The sequence below is a fragment of the Poecilia mexicana genome, unplaced genomic scaffold, assembly GCF_051168715.1.
Source record: "Poecilia mexicana isolate PSO_F unplaced genomic scaffold, ASM5116871v1 scaffold_4, whole genome shotgun sequence".
In the NCBI taxonomy this organism is placed as follows: Eukaryota; Metazoa; Chordata; class Actinopteri; order Cyprinodontiformes; family Poeciliidae; genus Poecilia; species Poecilia mexicana.
The window spans coordinates 29,830,961-29,846,584 of record NW_028263373.1 but is presented as its reverse complement, the minus strand read 5'-3'; the positions used below and the strand labels follow the sequence as shown (position 1 = coordinate 29,846,584).

The 15,624-nt window shown below is 42.1% G+C and overlaps 1 protein-coding gene across 3 annotated transcripts in view; it reads left to right on the top strand.

Annotated features, from left to right (window-relative positions):
- Window positions 1-15,624, top strand: part of kdr (kinase insert domain receptor (a type III receptor tyrosine kinase)) — a 22,610-nt gene extending 6,986 nt beyond the window's left edge. For all 3 annotated transcript variants that reach the window (XM_014997754.2, XM_014997746.2, XM_014997738.2), the window contains exons 8-30: window positions 255-375; window positions 460-629; window positions 878-1,031; window positions 2,500-2,617; window positions 2,736-2,847; window positions 3,501-3,836; window positions 3,939-4,085; window positions 4,170-4,295; window positions 8,042-8,148; window positions 8,501-8,633; window positions 9,492-9,596; window positions 9,690-9,803; window positions 10,640-10,728; window positions 11,812-11,959; window positions 12,041-12,132; window positions 12,242-12,364; window positions 12,454-12,565; window positions 12,645-12,744; window positions 12,832-12,937; window positions 14,037-14,173; window positions 14,249-14,333; window positions 14,687-14,772; window positions 14,884-15,624. In XM_014997754.2, the coding sequence (XP_014853240.1) occupies window positions 255-375; window positions 460-629; window positions 878-1,031; window positions 2,500-2,617; window positions 2,736-2,847; window positions 3,501-3,836; window positions 3,939-4,085; window positions 4,170-4,295; window positions 8,042-8,148; window positions 8,501-8,633; window positions 9,492-9,596; window positions 9,690-9,803; window positions 10,640-10,728; window positions 11,812-11,959; window positions 12,041-12,132; window positions 12,242-12,364; window positions 12,454-12,565; window positions 12,645-12,744; window positions 12,832-12,937; window positions 14,037-14,173; window positions 14,249-14,333; window positions 14,687-14,772; window positions 14,884-15,100 (3,038 nt within the window). In that variant the 3' untranslated portion in view covers window positions 15,101-15,624. The remainder of the gene's footprint in view (window positions 1-254; window positions 376-459; window positions 630-877; window positions 1,032-2,499; window positions 2,618-2,735; window positions 2,848-3,500; window positions 3,837-3,938; window positions 4,086-4,169; window positions 4,296-8,041; window positions 8,149-8,500; window positions 8,634-9,491; window positions 9,597-9,689; window positions 9,804-10,639; window positions 10,729-11,811; window positions 11,960-12,040; window positions 12,133-12,241; window positions 12,365-12,453; window positions 12,566-12,644; window positions 12,745-12,831; window positions 12,938-14,036; window positions 14,174-14,248; window positions 14,334-14,686; window positions 14,773-14,883) is intronic.

The following is a 15,624-nucleotide window of genomic DNA, read 5'->3' as shown; positions in this document are numbered from 1 at the left end:
CAGAGTTATGACACAGCTCAGCCAGGGGGAAGGAGAAGCAACATTAAAGAAACCTAGATGTTAAAGGTTGAACAGTTTAAGATTTATTGTTTGGGTTTACCAAAATAAAAACGGGTGAAAATCGACAATAATCAAAAGGTAGGGATTGCAATTGAATTGATAGCTGATACTCCCCATAAATGCTTCTGTGAGATTGGTTAAAATAGCAGCTGAAATAGAACGGTAACATTCTGCTCATTTGTTTATTTCTGCAGAAATGCCCTTTATCGACATGACAGAACAATGGCCAGAGGTGTGGGAAGTGAACGTGGGCGATCAAACACCCACAGAGATCCCTGTCAGGTACTCGGCCTACCCCGATCCCAACTTGAAATGGTACGTTCGCAGGTTTGCCTCAGTGGGGTTTGGATGCACCTCTTGAAGTAAATGTCTCTCACACATCCTCTGATTTATTTACAGGTTGAAAGACGGCCAAGCTCTTGTCAAGGATAACTACAGAATAAAACACAAAGGTGATCTCCTCATCATCCGTGGAGCCACTGAGGACGACGCAGGGACCTACACTGTGGTTCTCACCAACAAGATCACGAAACATGAAGAGAAACGCTCCTTCAAGCTGCAGGTCAATGGTAGGTTGTTTGATTTTTGTTGTTGTTTTTGCCTCTTTGTCATTTCAGCTTCACTGTGCAAAGGTAGGTATCACCTTGCATATTTTTTTTTTCTGTTTTTGATTTCTTGAGACCCTGAATAGAAAATGTTTAAATTGCTAATGCTAAAAGACTGACGTAAAGTGAAATCTGTAAGGGGGCAAGTACTTTTCACCAACCCTGCGTTTTGTCGAGACGCCTTGGAAACGTGTCTGTGCCGTCTTCTGCAGTGCCTCCCAAGATAATCGAGAAAGGGAGCGGCTACAGCGACGAGTACGAGTACGGCAAAAGCACCACCCTGTGGTGCACCGCCCGCGGCATTCCCACACCTGAGTACATCCAGTGGCAGTGGATGTCCAAGGAAGACTGTCCCTGGGCCTTCTTGTAAGTCACCCCTTTCTATCACTAAGTGTTTTTGTGTGGAGGAGAGGAGAGGAGTCGTTTTTCTGAACTCGAGCTGCTTGTCAACAACTTGTTGATTTACAGGAGGAATAGCTGCTTTCGTGATGTTGATGAAAACACGAGACGGCACAATGAGAGTGCACTCTGACCTTGATGCAGATCAGCGGATGTGATTCGCTCCCGACACAATGTCCATTTTTAGAACAACACCAATTATTGAGACTGAATGTTCTCAAATGTGCTTAAACAAGAACCCGCACAACAATTATTGTAATTTTGGCCGGTTTAGGTCGCAGCTTTTGTCCACGTGCATCCTGGATGTCTTTCTTTTTTCTTTTTTTTTTTTCTTTTTTTTTGCGGGTTACACAACATCCTCAGTGAATTCAGCAGTGATTTGACAAGTGTTGACAGAAAGAAGACAGTCTGTGTGCCTCTGAGATGAGGTTTTGACCAGAGAAGGCCGGCAGCTCGTTTCTTATCTCCTGCCTACACGACCGAGTGTTTCCTCAGTCCAGATCCACATTTCCTGTTGTTCCTGTCGGAGTCACTTTAAAAAGAAAGCGCGTTTCCCTGCTGGAGCTGTCTCTCCTCTTGGGTGCATTCTTTTCCCTGTTATCTTTCAATTTTACAGGCTTGTTTGAAACAATACTCATAAGTTTTCCGCCATTTTTCACCAGAGCACAACTTGTTCAAGTAGAACCATTTTGATGTTTTGAGATTGAAAATAAATAAATCCTTTTCTGTTCTGGTGTTCAGAAACAACATTCTGCAGTGACATTTTGTTGACCTCAAATGCTGGTCATTTGGCCTAATCAAAGTTACTGACATTATGGATGCAGCATTTTTTTCATATTTTTCTCAGTAAGCTGACATTTCTGGCTGTCATTTCTGCTTGTTTATTGGACGGATATTTCTCCTATTTAAAGGAGAGGAGCTGCTGTGTAAAGTCTAGTGAAACTATAACTTGTGGGGTTCCCCAAGGTTTGATACTTGGTACACTTGAGATTTTAATTTTATGTATCACCCCCAGCAAGCTTTATTTGTGTTACAAATAAAGCCTTTTTATCTATTTCTCACATTCAGTCGATGGGCTTTTTTATCCTCATTACCTCGACAAAACTATTGACTGGACTAGACAAACATCGCTTCAGTGTTTACAAGTCATACAGAAAGAATACATACACAAGAATAACACCCGTTTCATGTTCATTACATTGGCTCACCATAGTATTCAGAACAGATTTTAAAATGATGACGCTCATACATAAAGCATCGAAGGAAATGACGGCATTATATTTATCTATTTATATTATTCTATGTCCTGTGACTTGGATTTTTGTCACCTTTTAATCCTGTATGCTGCTTTGTGACTATATCTGTGAAAACCGCCTTATAAATAAATCATTCATTCATTCAGTCACATTCACGTGCTTTAAATTCTGTGAATCAGGCCAGGACTGAACAACACCGAGGAGCTGCTGAGGAACTGCACAGCCTGGAAAAATGTCTCCATCGGCGGAGTTCGCCACCCAATAGAAGTCACCGACAGTGTCGATCGAACTCAAAATGTGAGCAATTCATCGGTTACATTCTTTTTCATCTTAGTCTCCCATGAATCCGTAGTTTTTGTCATGTGAAGATGTGGCGTAAAAACTGCAAACTAAAATGAACTTCTTTTGTTTGTAGAAATTTATCAGTGCGCTGAAGATTCAGAAAGCAGAGACTCATGCCCTCTACAGATGCAAGACTGCCAACAAAGTAGGAAGGGATTCCCGGAACATCTTTTTCCGTGTCACACGTAAGACTTGTGTCTTCTCTTGTGTTTGTTTCATGCGGCCTTTGCTAACTCTGAGCTCAGTTTTAGCATAGTGCATTTTGAATATTTTACCATTTTGTCACATTTAAATCACAAACCTCATTGTAACTTTATGTGATGGTCCAACACAAAACAGTAGTCATCCATGGCCGATAACCGATATTATATATATTCTATATATTTCACTATCCCTTTTGATGCCTTGAAAAAAATGACTGCACTTCGCTGCTTCAGTTAAAATTCCCACAATCCTTTGCTGCATCACTCACTGTCACATGACCAAACTCTTCTTCTCCCTTACAGATACTAACAGCAACAAGATGGAAATAAATATTGTTGATGTTAATATCGGCCCGTTTTTATTTATTGGGCCGATACCGATATGTCAAAAAGAAAAAAATATCGGTTAATACTAATGTTGGTGCCGATATATCGTGAATCCCTAATATGCACAAAAATACTTCGCACACTTGCTAGAGTCTTGTTGTGAATTGTTTTTGAAAATGTTGCTTTCCTTTTGGGCTTCACATGCTGAAAAATCTCAATGAAATACTTTTAAAGTTTCTAGTTGTAAGGTGACAAATTGAACACTTTTGCACCGTTACCTGTCTGATCTACGATTTAAACCCCTTTAGGTGACCTCGAGGTGAGCATGTCTCCCTCCGATAAGCCCATGGAGCAGGACGACGTGGTCCTGCGGTGTAAAGCGGACAATCTGCTGTACGACCAACTGGCCTGGTTCCGGGTCACCAACCTGTCCCCGACAGAGCTGGCTGAGTCCAACCGGCCCTGCCACTCGCTGACTCTGCAGCCCCTGCCACAGGCCGTGCTGTCCAATCTCCAGGGCAACATCACCCTGGACCTGACGCTGCCCAACGCCTCCCGTCAGGATGAGGGCCTCTACGCCTGCCAGGTGAAGAACATCAAGTCGGCAAAGAGGACCTGCATTCTCCGCCACCTGTTCCTCAAAGGTTAGCGCGCGTGGCTCAAATCGAGCAGAAAGCAGATTACATAGAGAAAACGATTAAAGTCAGAAACAACTCATTGTCGTTTCCCACATTTGACTTCCTTAGATCTTGAGGCTGCAAGAATACGTAACAATTTCACCGACCAAAAGGTCAACGTGAGTACGACCATCACCCTTCACTGTGACGCCGTTGGGACGCCAAACCCGACAGTGGTGTGGACCAAAAACAACCGCACGGTGGAGAAGGGCTCAGGTGGGACGATCGCTGCCCTGCGCACCCGTCGCCTCACGAGTTGCCACATTTATCACACCGAGCCTGTTCATCTGCTGCTTCCAGGAGTGATTCTGCAACAAAACAACCTGATGATTCAGCGTGTGAAGAAGGAGGACAGCGGTCTGTACACGTGTACGGCATGCAACAGCCGCGGCTGTGACGCCGCACGCGCCTATCTGAGTGTCGAAGGTCAGTCTGATACATCTGGTTCCAAATGCAGTTTGCTTCTTCGCCAAGGTGGATTTAAAAACCACACTGCAAAAACACAAAATCTCACCTTAGTGACTTGGCCTAGTTTCTGGTGCAAATATACTCTATAATGTTGAACTCATGAATGCCACTTATTTAGACTAAAACACAGCTGGTCCATTTATTCATGCTCTCTTTATGGGCTAAGAGAGCAAAACGGCATCAAAGAACAGTTTGTAAATCTCTTTGTTAGCCTCTATTTAAGCTACACCTGAAGAGGGTGTTTCCTAACTTTAGCTTTAGCCTTTGCCAGCATGTGATTTATGTGACGGCATGTATGTGTACACGAGCAAGCAAGTAGCTAAAAGAGGCGGAGGAAAACGCAGAATTATTTATTCTTGACATTCTGCAAGCAGTAAGGCAAAGGCGGCAGCATCAAGACACTCAAATCAAATGAAAACCGTTATATCAATGAAATATTCCAATAAAAAGGTGAAAAGCATTTTTAAAATTGTTTTTAGCTTTCAAATGAGTTTCATAGTTAACTATTATCGCTACTGGAAACTATATAGACTACAACCTGAGTTGTTAAATAAAAGTTTTTACAATAGTAAACCAAACTCTCTTGTTTTCATTCATTTCCACTATCGTACTATTTACAAAAAGTAAATGGAAAAATAATATATTTTAAAAAATTGTCTTTATTATGTTTACTTGGAATTTTTTTTTTCCCAACTGGTATTATTATGCATATAATGGAGGGTTAATAGACTTGAAATAAGGCCAAACTAACTTAAAGTAACTTTTAAGGAAGATAGGAGCTTATTTTAAGTCAAAAATTCCTAAATATTGATGAGAAAAAAAAATGCTATTTCCTTTGGCAGATTATTTCACTTATGACAAAACAACAAGAGATATTTTCCCATGTTACAAGTGAAATTATCTGCCATTTTTCATCAATATTACATAATTATTGACTCTAGGCAAGCTCCTTTCTTGCTGAAAAATTACTTAGAAGTTAGTTTTATAGTTTTATCTTATTTCAAGTTAGATATTTACACTAGAAACCTGACCAAAAATACTTGGTTAGATTTTGTGTTTTTGCAGTGCACCTTTTGGAAGTTGTTGTATGGTCATCTGTGTGTTTAGCACATGGGAATCCTTCACTGTCAAGACAGAAATCTGAAAATCGTAGCCGGAAATCTAAATCAGATGATTGTTTCACAATTGCTGAACAAAAATTAACAAAATTGACTGAGCTTCTTACCGTATCTCTAAGGGAAAGTCTCGACACCCTGTGGAGAAAAATCATCTCAGCTGCTTATATCCACAGACTTGTTGTCATCCTGCGATCCGTCGTGTTTTTGAGTTTAAAAATTCTTTAAAGTTGACAGGAAATTTGAAAATATCACTTGACAAATCACGTTATTGAAAGATTGGAAGATTAATACCTGAAGACCAACTATAAAGTCTTTAAAAATGCCAACATTTAAAAAAGACTTGAATAAATACAGTGCTTAGCCTGGTGGGGGCACAAGTAAAGCCTGGTGGCCCGCCAGGCTTATAATACTCTGTGTCAAACCCTGTGTTTTATTGGCCCAGTCAAAGTTCACACCTAGATCCAAATAGGAATCTGGTGAACATTCAGAATGATCTGAAATGCAGCTGATCGCAGTGAGCTTTATAAATTACTTTTTATTATTCTTGTGTGAATTTTGTATCATTTTGTGATTGTTTTCAGTCTCTCTCCATAGTTGCTCCTTTCAGTCTCTCTTATTTGTGCCTTTTCATAAAAGCTTTGAGGCCCCTTCACTCACTGGGCATCTGGGACCTGTGCCCAGTTAGCCAGCTCAGTGATGCACCCACGGCTCCCAGTTGGGAAAATTTAATGAGAAAAATGTTCACCCTTTATCTGTTTTTTTTTTCTTTTGAAAACACCCACAAGTGATTAATTTTTATCCCTGACGTCAAGGTTTTCCCACTTCACGTTACACTTATAACATCTTTGATATCAAAGAGAGCAAGAATAACTTTGCTTCCGCATGACAGGAAGTTGGCCCAGTTAACGCACATCCTCCTGGGAGTTTCTAAATCCAAAACAATGAGGAGACTGCAGGACAAAGGCAGAGGCCAGCCCTGCCCCAGCCTCAGCCTCGGCTCTGTTGTCTGTGCCTTTCTGTCCCGAACGCAGAGACGGAGCAGAAACAACAAATAAACAAACGTGCAAACTAGGAGGGCCTACGTGATCCTGTCCCTGTACGCAGAAGATGGACCAGGTTAAAGGATCTCGCAGCTCTGTTCTGGTGCATGTAGGGATAATAATCCGGGTTCACGTTGTTTAATCTTCTGAAAGGAGAATCTCTGGTCTTCAGTGTGACACGCTCACAGCTGATTTAGTTCTCTCTGCAAACCCGAGATGATTCACTACAAAAATCAATCGGTGTGTGAAATTTTCTGGAGAAATCAGGCAGTGTGTCTGCTGCAACAAACATCTAGTCGTCGATCTCTTTTGGTGCCGATTGCGCTTCCAAAGCAGTCTCCTTTTCCACATTTTGCCATATTGTGGAGGAAGTGGAAGAGAAAAAGAACGCATGGTTTTCAATACTTCTTTTTACAAATAAAGATAGGAAAAGTAGGACATTTATTTGAATTCAGCCCCATCACAAGCACCTCTAGTTTCTAGAACTGAACCCTGTAAGAAAACCTGCATATGAGACTTGAATCTGGGGCAGAGGTTCACCTTCCAGCAGGACAATGTCCGTAAACACACAGCCAGAGAGCTGCATGGGGCTGAAGATACAATAATACAAGTCATGCTTTTCAGATTTGCAAAACAGTTTCAAAACGTTGAGTCGTTTTCATTTGATAATCTACTCTACGTCGGTCTGTCTCAAGAAATCTTAAAGTACGTTTTGTGATGTGACAGAAGTGTGAAAAAGAGGCGTGAACAGTCTGAGAAGGCAAACAAAACAGCAATATTTAAGTTATTCTTGTACAATTTTGAGTTGTATAATAATCTTAATACCACCACCCAAAAATTGAAATGACATGCAGTGGAAAATATCTGGCCGTTAAGCACATATTTCAGCTACAGATTAAATTTATGTAACTCGTGTGGTAACTATGTGGCCTCTAATGTACTTATATTCTATGAAAAAAATACAAAAGAAACACTGTGACCTTATCTGTGGAGTTATGTGAATAATATTCTTTGTCCTTCCAATCAGTCACATGAGTGACATATGAATTGTTCCCTACAAGAAGGGAAAAAAATGGATCTGGAATGAAGGGGGGGGGGAATCCCCTGATATTGTCCCAGACTGCCCTTCCCTTAGAAAACAAAAGAATACACATGACTCCCTCACCCCTTTCTCACCCACCGCAAAAAACATTTTGGTAGTGGAGATGTGGTCTGCTGTGGCTTGTAGTGACACCCTACTGTGGGTCTGATAGGCCTTTTCCAAGTTGTTTTTGGCCAAAGCCGTTCGCCCTGACTCCGGGGTATTTGTTATGACTGGATAAAATATCAAGTTTGCTTACAGTCCAGATTCCAGCAGTCTCCTTCCTCCAACCAGATCTCAGACGTTCACACGTACGAGCCAAACACAATGACCGAAAACCTCCCCGAGTATCACGCAATGCCACGTCGGCGTTCTGACTCAAACACTGGTTGTTAAACTCAGTCGCTGGGCTTGATCTGTACCTGTGAATTGCCCCTTCAGTAGCGTCGTTTGTGTATTTTCTAGGTGCAGACGAGAAGACGAACGTGGAGCTGATTGTTCCCATCGGCTCGGTGGTCATAGCCATGTTTTTCTGGCTTTTGATCGTCTTCGTCATCCGTGGGCGAAAGAGAGTAAGTAACCTTTGACGCTCCCGTCAGTACTAAGAAAAAAAAAAAAGAAAAAAAAATCAGCAGAGCACGCTCATGTGCACAAGCGCCCACAATTGTGGAGCGTGTATGATTGATTAGAGGCGACTGGTTTGGCTCGGAGAGGACACTGTCTTTTGTGTCCAGAAACAACGAGTCCACACTCGGCTCCCCTAAGTCACGTAAGCCTGAAAACGGCGACTGGGCCCCATTTATTAGAATCAGCAGCCGAGTCACTGGAAACCTGCCTGGACAGTTTATTGTACTGGGAAAGTTGAGACAAACAGCAGCTTATTAACTCTTCGTTTACCTCTTTGACATCTCTTCGCTTTTCCAGCCAACTAGGGACCTGAAGACCGGCTACCTGTCCATGATCCTGGACTCGGAGGACATGCCAATGGACGAGCAGTGTGAGAGGCTCACATACGACGCCAACAAATGGGAATTTCCTCGAGACAGGCTGAAGCTTGGTAAGATGCGATTGTCATTAAATCTGTGGAACATCGAGAAAGAATCCTTCGACGGTTTTTGATTGAAACCAAAACGAAAGTGCATCAGATATCCAGATAACATCACGTTGTTAGAACATTATTTTTAATTTAGGACAATCAAGTGCAGTATGATCAAACTCGAATTATTCACTTTGTTACCCCAACACAATACCCATTGAGGCAGTTGATGACCAGTCTGCAATGACAAAAAAAAAAAAGTTTTACGCAATCACAGGGCACAGTGGCGGAACGCCTTGCCAAAATTTCTGCCTTTGTTTTGTGATCGAGTTGATAAAAGATGACCTGATTTCCAAAAGGGAAAGAGGAGGAAAAATGCCGTGAAGCAGTGTCAGGAAATCCTCATGTTCATGCAGGATTCATATAATCCTATAAGGATTTTCCAGCATTCATGACGCGAAAAGCTCCGGCATCAGAATATTTGTCAACCTGCCTCGGCTTGTCCGTGCTGCACGTTGCTTTTTTCCCACTGAATGAACACGGAGCAGATCGTCCGTGGTGCCGCAAAGACAGCACAGTCACAGAAAATGAAGGGATGGAGTTTGGGGGGAAGGAAACGAAGTTGGGCACTACGACAAAAAGGAAGTAAGGAAGAAGGGAAGGACGAAACGAAGGGAGGAAGGAAGGAAATGAAGTTGGACACTAAGAAGAAAAGGGAGGAAGGAAGGAAATTCTTTAAAGTCAATTAAAAATAGTAATATCCTGCGTAAAGCGTCAGAAATATATCAGATCTCGCTTCATGCCCTCTAAACAGATGAAGCCCAATAAATACCACAGCAAATACTGACCATCGTCTTTGGTTGTTGCTTTTTGATGAAGGTGAACCTCTGGGACGAGGGGCATTTGGTCAGGTTGTAGAAGCAGCCGCCTTTGGCATTGAGAAAGCTACTACATGCACCACTGTTGCAGTCAAGATGCTGAAAGGTAAAGTATTTTCTCTCCCTTTCTTGAAAAAAAAAAAAGCTCTTACTGCAATAGAAATCTTAAAACACAAGGAGCCGTTTCATTTTGTTGCAGAGGGAGCTACAACCAGTGAATATCGCGCCTTGATGTCGGAGCTAAAGATTCTCATCCACATTGGACATCATCTCAATGTGGTCAACCTGCTGGGAGCTTGCACCAAGCCCGGAGGTGAGTCGGGATGCGTTGATAATCAATCAAAAAAGTATTTTTGTGTATAAATACGTAGACTTTTTTTTTTTTGTATTCCACAACCTGATACTATAGGAGTTAAATTTGTTCTTAAGCCATATTCCCAGATCTCAGAAAAAATATTTCATTCAGTCACGGCACTCACTTTCTATCTAAGTCGTCTGGCTGTAAGTTGTCTTTCATAACATTATCCATGGCAGGTAGTCGATACAATTGTCCGATGGCGTTCCACAAGGATCAGTCCTTGAACTCCTTCCTATCAAAGGGAAGAAAGAGAAAGTCTGCATGCTCTAACAGTAAAATTCAAATGTATGCAGATGATATTGTTGTTTTAAAAAAAAATCGCACCAATATGACACAAGAAGATCCAAAAGAACTTGGAGCTCTATGGTTCATTTGTCTAAATTGTTCAATGTCTAAACCACTCGGTATTTTTCTTTGTCCTCTGTATAACAAGACATTTTTAATATCATTGGAAAGGATGAAACCATCTTAAATCTTAAATCATGTCAGTTTACTTCCATATTTACGTTCATGAGGTAGTTCTTTTAACTTACAACTCTATGATTATTTTTGTTTTATATTTAGTGAAACTAACTATGAGATCCAGATCTCGTAATTAGGAGAAAACATGTTTAATTTTTTTTTTCTTTGGTGAATGCAACGTTTTGTTGCACTTTCTTTTAACCGTCTGTTTTGCACACGACCCTTTGTGAAACATGGATATTAAAACGCATTAAAACATGAGTCTCACTCGCAGTTTGGATGCATTGCTCTCTTTTTCCTTCGTGAATTTTGCATGTTTCCTCCTGCAGGACCACTGATGGTGATTGTTGAATACTGTAAACATGGAAATCTATCCAGCTACCTGAAGAGCAAGCGTGGAGAGTACAGCCCTTACAAGGTGAGATAAGTGACCCACTTGCAGCCAGTAAAACACAGCCAGCACTTTAAATGTGGTTACCTGCAGCCCAGAAAAACAAATCACAACATTGGCCACACATCTTAAAAGCATACTCTAGTAAAGAACAGCTTTTTTAGTTATTCAAAACTGCAGTCATGTGAAGTAGAACATGACTGCAAATTTCTACATGGAGTAGAAATGTTTTGCTGTCAAAAATGAGAAAAACTCACCGTCCCGCTTTTAGAAAGTCCTGACACCGCGTTACATGCACAGCAGTATGTGGTTCTTTACATTTTCACTCAGCTGAAACATGTCCATGTGGCTTACACGTGCAGAGTCTGCTGACTTTATTTTGACACGTTTCCCCGGCTGGTTCCAAAACAGCTAGCGACGGTGAAATCTGCTGGCTATCAAAGCAGAGAGAGCATGCGTTTTGGGGAAAAATAAGAGGAAATCTGGATGAGTCCGATTACGCAGAGGAAGGAGAGCTGCTTCGAGAAACGGAACAAATACCGCTCACGGATAATTTTAGCTACGGTGCACAAAGTTATCCAACCAGTACTGGGAGCTGGAAGATGGATCCAACTTAAAGACGTCTGCAGACGTTTGTTCTTGCAAGGTTGCTGGTTAGGAGGCATACACCTTGGAGAGGTTGCCAGTCCATCGCAGGACAACACAGAGGCAATTTAGAGATGTGTTTTATACAAATTTGATGCTGTCAAAAAAATCAATTGTAGCCAAATTAATCAAATACATTTTGGTTCAATATTACCGTAATGCAAGAGACAAAAAAAAAATTTAGTATTAGTAAGTAGATGATATTTTGCAGAGGTCAAGTGGGCTTTTCTGTTCATTATTAGGAAAAGTGGCTTCATCCTTTGTCTGCATCCATGAAATCCAGAAGTGTGAAGTAAACATGGGAAAGTTTGCTTTGACATGTTGCCACCTGTTTGACCCAGATTTTTTGTTTTTATTATGGCCTGGGTGGCGGGCCAGCGCTCCAAAAAACTGTGTATCTAATAAAAGTGACTGATCCCGCTCCTAAAATAAAATGTATTATTATTATCTTTCCGTGGCGGACAGAGAAAGCGAGCCAGCAGCCAGAGGTGGGCTCCTGCTGATGAGGACGTGACTGAAGGGGACCTCGGTTTGGGGAAAGTGGCCCAGCTGGACATCTGCACGGGGACGGCTGAAGACAAAGGTTCATGCGCCAGCGGTGACCCCAGCCAAGGTTGTGAAACAAGAGGTCGCTCACCTCTTCTCACCGTTTTCATTGGTTGTGGGCAGTTTTGTCATTGAAATGTGATTCCAGAGAGCTCAGTTGACGACCATCTCACAATGGAGGACCTGATCAGCTACAGCTTCCAAGTCGCCAAAGGAATGGAGTTCCTGTCTTCTCGGAAGGTGAGAACATTTGGTCTCTCTGCAGTCGTTTAGGCCTCTCTCCAAACTGGAGGACATAATCTCTTCATTTCTGTGCCTTAAATACGATTGACTTTGTTTTCCTCTGCAGTGCATTCACAGGGACCTGGCAGCCAGAAACATTCTGCTCTCGGAGAACAACGTGGTGAAAATATGCGACTTTGGTCTCGCTAGAGATGTCTACAAAGACCCCGACTATGTTCGCAAGGGAGATGTGGGTCTTCTGAACTCAGGCGTGGAGTTAAAATCATATAATTAAACCAGATGGTTCAGTAAAACGTCTAATTTTTGCTGTCGTTACAGGCCCGCCTCCCTCTAAAGTGGATGGCTCCCGAGACCATTTTTGACCGAGTCTATACGACTCAAAGTGACGTTTGGTCCTTTGGAGTTCTCCTCTGGGAGATCTTTTCCTTGGGTGAGCCTAACTCTAACCCCACGTTGCGGCAATCACGTAGACCTCTGTGTTTCCGTAACGCCATCCGTCTCTCCTGCAGGGGCTTCTCCCTATCCGGGCGTTTGCATCGATGAGTCTTTCTGCAGGAGGCTCAAGGAAGGCACGAGGATGAGGCCTCCAGAATATGCCACCACCGAAATGTGAGTTTCTAGCCGAAAAATAACCACGGAGGAGCACGACACGGCACGTCTCTGCTTCAACCCTCGTTTTCTTTGCTGTCCAAACAGATACCAGACCATGTTGGACTGCTGGATGGATCGGCCTACGGACAGGCCCACGTTTGCAGAACTGGTCGAACATTTGGGAAATCTACTACAAGCCAGTGCACAACAGGTCTGCTCCAGACAAAAACAAAACATCCTGATTTTTAATTTTTTAATCAAGTCTTCATCACCAGGAGTTGGAAGCTGACCTGTCAGATCATGAACACATTACTTATTACAGCCAGATGAATTTTTGTAGTCTCCTTTTGTGTTGTGTAGTCACTACAGCTGTCCACGGGTTCTGTTGTAAAACACAGTTGATTAAATTCAAACCCGTTTCATGGAGTGTTGCAACGAAACATCTGGGAAACATGCAAGAATTCATTTGCAACAGAAGAGTCATAAACACACGTGATGCTCGCAGCTGATTTGAGATGGCTGGAAGTTGTATTAAAATGAATAAATCTTTTGTTGGAAAACACAAAACAGATTTTTAATTCAAGTGCGTTTGGAGGTTGAGAAGAAGTTATTTTGAACTGACTCACTGGCGCCGCACTTTTTGACATCTATGACATAGAGATGCTGGTGGAAAAGGGCCAAAACGAGCCCGCAGCATCACTCTTCCTTCAGCACAGTTAGCATTTGCTCTTTGTTTGACTGATTCCAAACTCACGTCTGAAGTTTGTTCCTAAAAAGTATTCTTAGTTTTATCTGACCAAAGCACTCGGTTCCAGTTAAAGTACAAGCAGAGTAAGGATATCTATGTTTGATTTGGTTAAAAAAACAAAAAACATTTTCATGTCATTCTCTTTAAGCAATGTAGATGTCTGAATGGTTGTTGTAGAAACATTGTGACTCCAAGGTTACTCCTCTTTCCAGCTGTTTTAATCTTTATTACTCATGAGAATATAAATAGGAGATTTTACATAAGTAGGTATTTTGTGATTAACATACATCTGCTTTACTTGAACAGAATGTTGTCTTTTTGAGTTTAAAGAGGAAGTCATTGATTACTACATTAGATGAATTAACTCTTATTAATGAACTACAAAACTTTTGTAGGAATTGTTAGAAATGCCTGGTATTTATTTAGTTATTTTTTCCCCCCTCAATAAACAAACGCACTCAGTTTGGGGGATGGATATTACTGAAATTTTCAGTGTGATTGCAGAATTGCTGAAGTAAGTGTGTGTTTGAAGTTATGCCATTTAAATCCTCTTTCTCTCCAGGATGGGAAGGATTACATCCCCCTGACAGCAGGCGAAGCAGAAGGATGCCTACTGTCCTCTGAGCCAAAGAGTCGCTACGGCTGCCCTCAGAACGGGGAAACCCTGGAAACCCACTACGACATCCCATCATCCCTTGGGTCAGCGTGATTCTCTCATCATCCCTCCGTTGGTTAGTGTCAGCGGTGCCTTACGGACCTGTCCTCTGTCCACAGGCTGTCCCAGCAGAGCAAGAGGTGCAGTCGGTCTCTCAGTGTGAAGACGTTTGAAGACATTCCTCTGGCGCACAGCAGCGTCATGGTGAGCCCTGGTCGCCCGTTCATTTCTGTTCCTTCTTTAAACCTTATTTTAGTGGATACCAACTGCAAGCGCTCCATAATAGCCACAATTTGGGACATACTCTTGTTCAGTTGTCTAGGCATCACAATTTGCTTTCATCAAAACTTACTCAAATCCTTGCGCGTGCTCATTTATCCCGCTTCTGACGCCAAATTTGTGGGGAAAAATGTAAAGTTCCTGCTAAATACACCTCACATACAGGTGCCATGGTGAAGAGCTATTTAGTGTTAATTACTTCAACAGTCAGTGGTCTTAATAGGTGTGTGTTTATATGTCATGACTCAAACATTTTAAACTTGTTGGCTCTTCTGCAGGAGGGTCACACAGACAGTGGGATGGGCTTCTCTCCAGACGAAGTAAAGTGTTTAAATCAACAGCTCCCAACTACACCCAATTTCAGGTAACCGATTACACTAAATCGCATAGTAATATATTATACTTTATTGCCATAGAGTAGTTTTCCTTTCCTTTTGTTTTCCTAATTTGTGTTGCCTTTGATTTGAACTCTTAGCCAATTGCTCCGCTGCAAAAGCAAAGAGTCGGTGGCGTCCGAGTCATCCAATCAGACGAGCGGATATCAGTCGGGGTACCACTCTGACGACACAGACACTCCGATCTATGCAAACGAGGAGGTCATCATGAAGCACAACATGCTGAAGAAGCCTCCGCTGCCCAAGATGGCGGACAAGTTCAGTGCCGAGATCCGCTACAGCACGCCGCCTGTCTGATCCCGCGCGCTCCTCCCCTGTTAGACCTCGAGTTCCCTCGCTGTATAGAATATTTATCCTTTACATGAGTGTTACAGTCAAGGATCGATGACAGAAGACATGTCTGGAATTGCAGTGGTGTTTGGGGGGCTTTTGCTCAAGAGGAAACGCAGTGAGTCGGAACAGAACAAGGACGGTTGCATGATAAGTTTTTCTTCATCTCTCTTTGGACAACCGGAGGAATGGACATTTCTGGACACGCCCACTTCCCGACGCACAATCCACCAACTTCCTCTGCTGCAGGATGTGTATCTGGCGTTTTTAGATAAATAAATCAGGAAGTTTTTCTTTCTTTCGTTCGGTAAGCTTTCTTTTGCGTCATTTTGTCCGCACATTGAATGGCCAGTTCTCATATCAGTGTTTTTGGAGCACATTTGTACATTTCTGTTATTCACTTTCCTTTCAGTATTGTTATTAAAAGCAGATGACTAAGCCTAAATTTATTGTAACTAGTTTTATAAAAATTAAAATACTCACCACCTGTT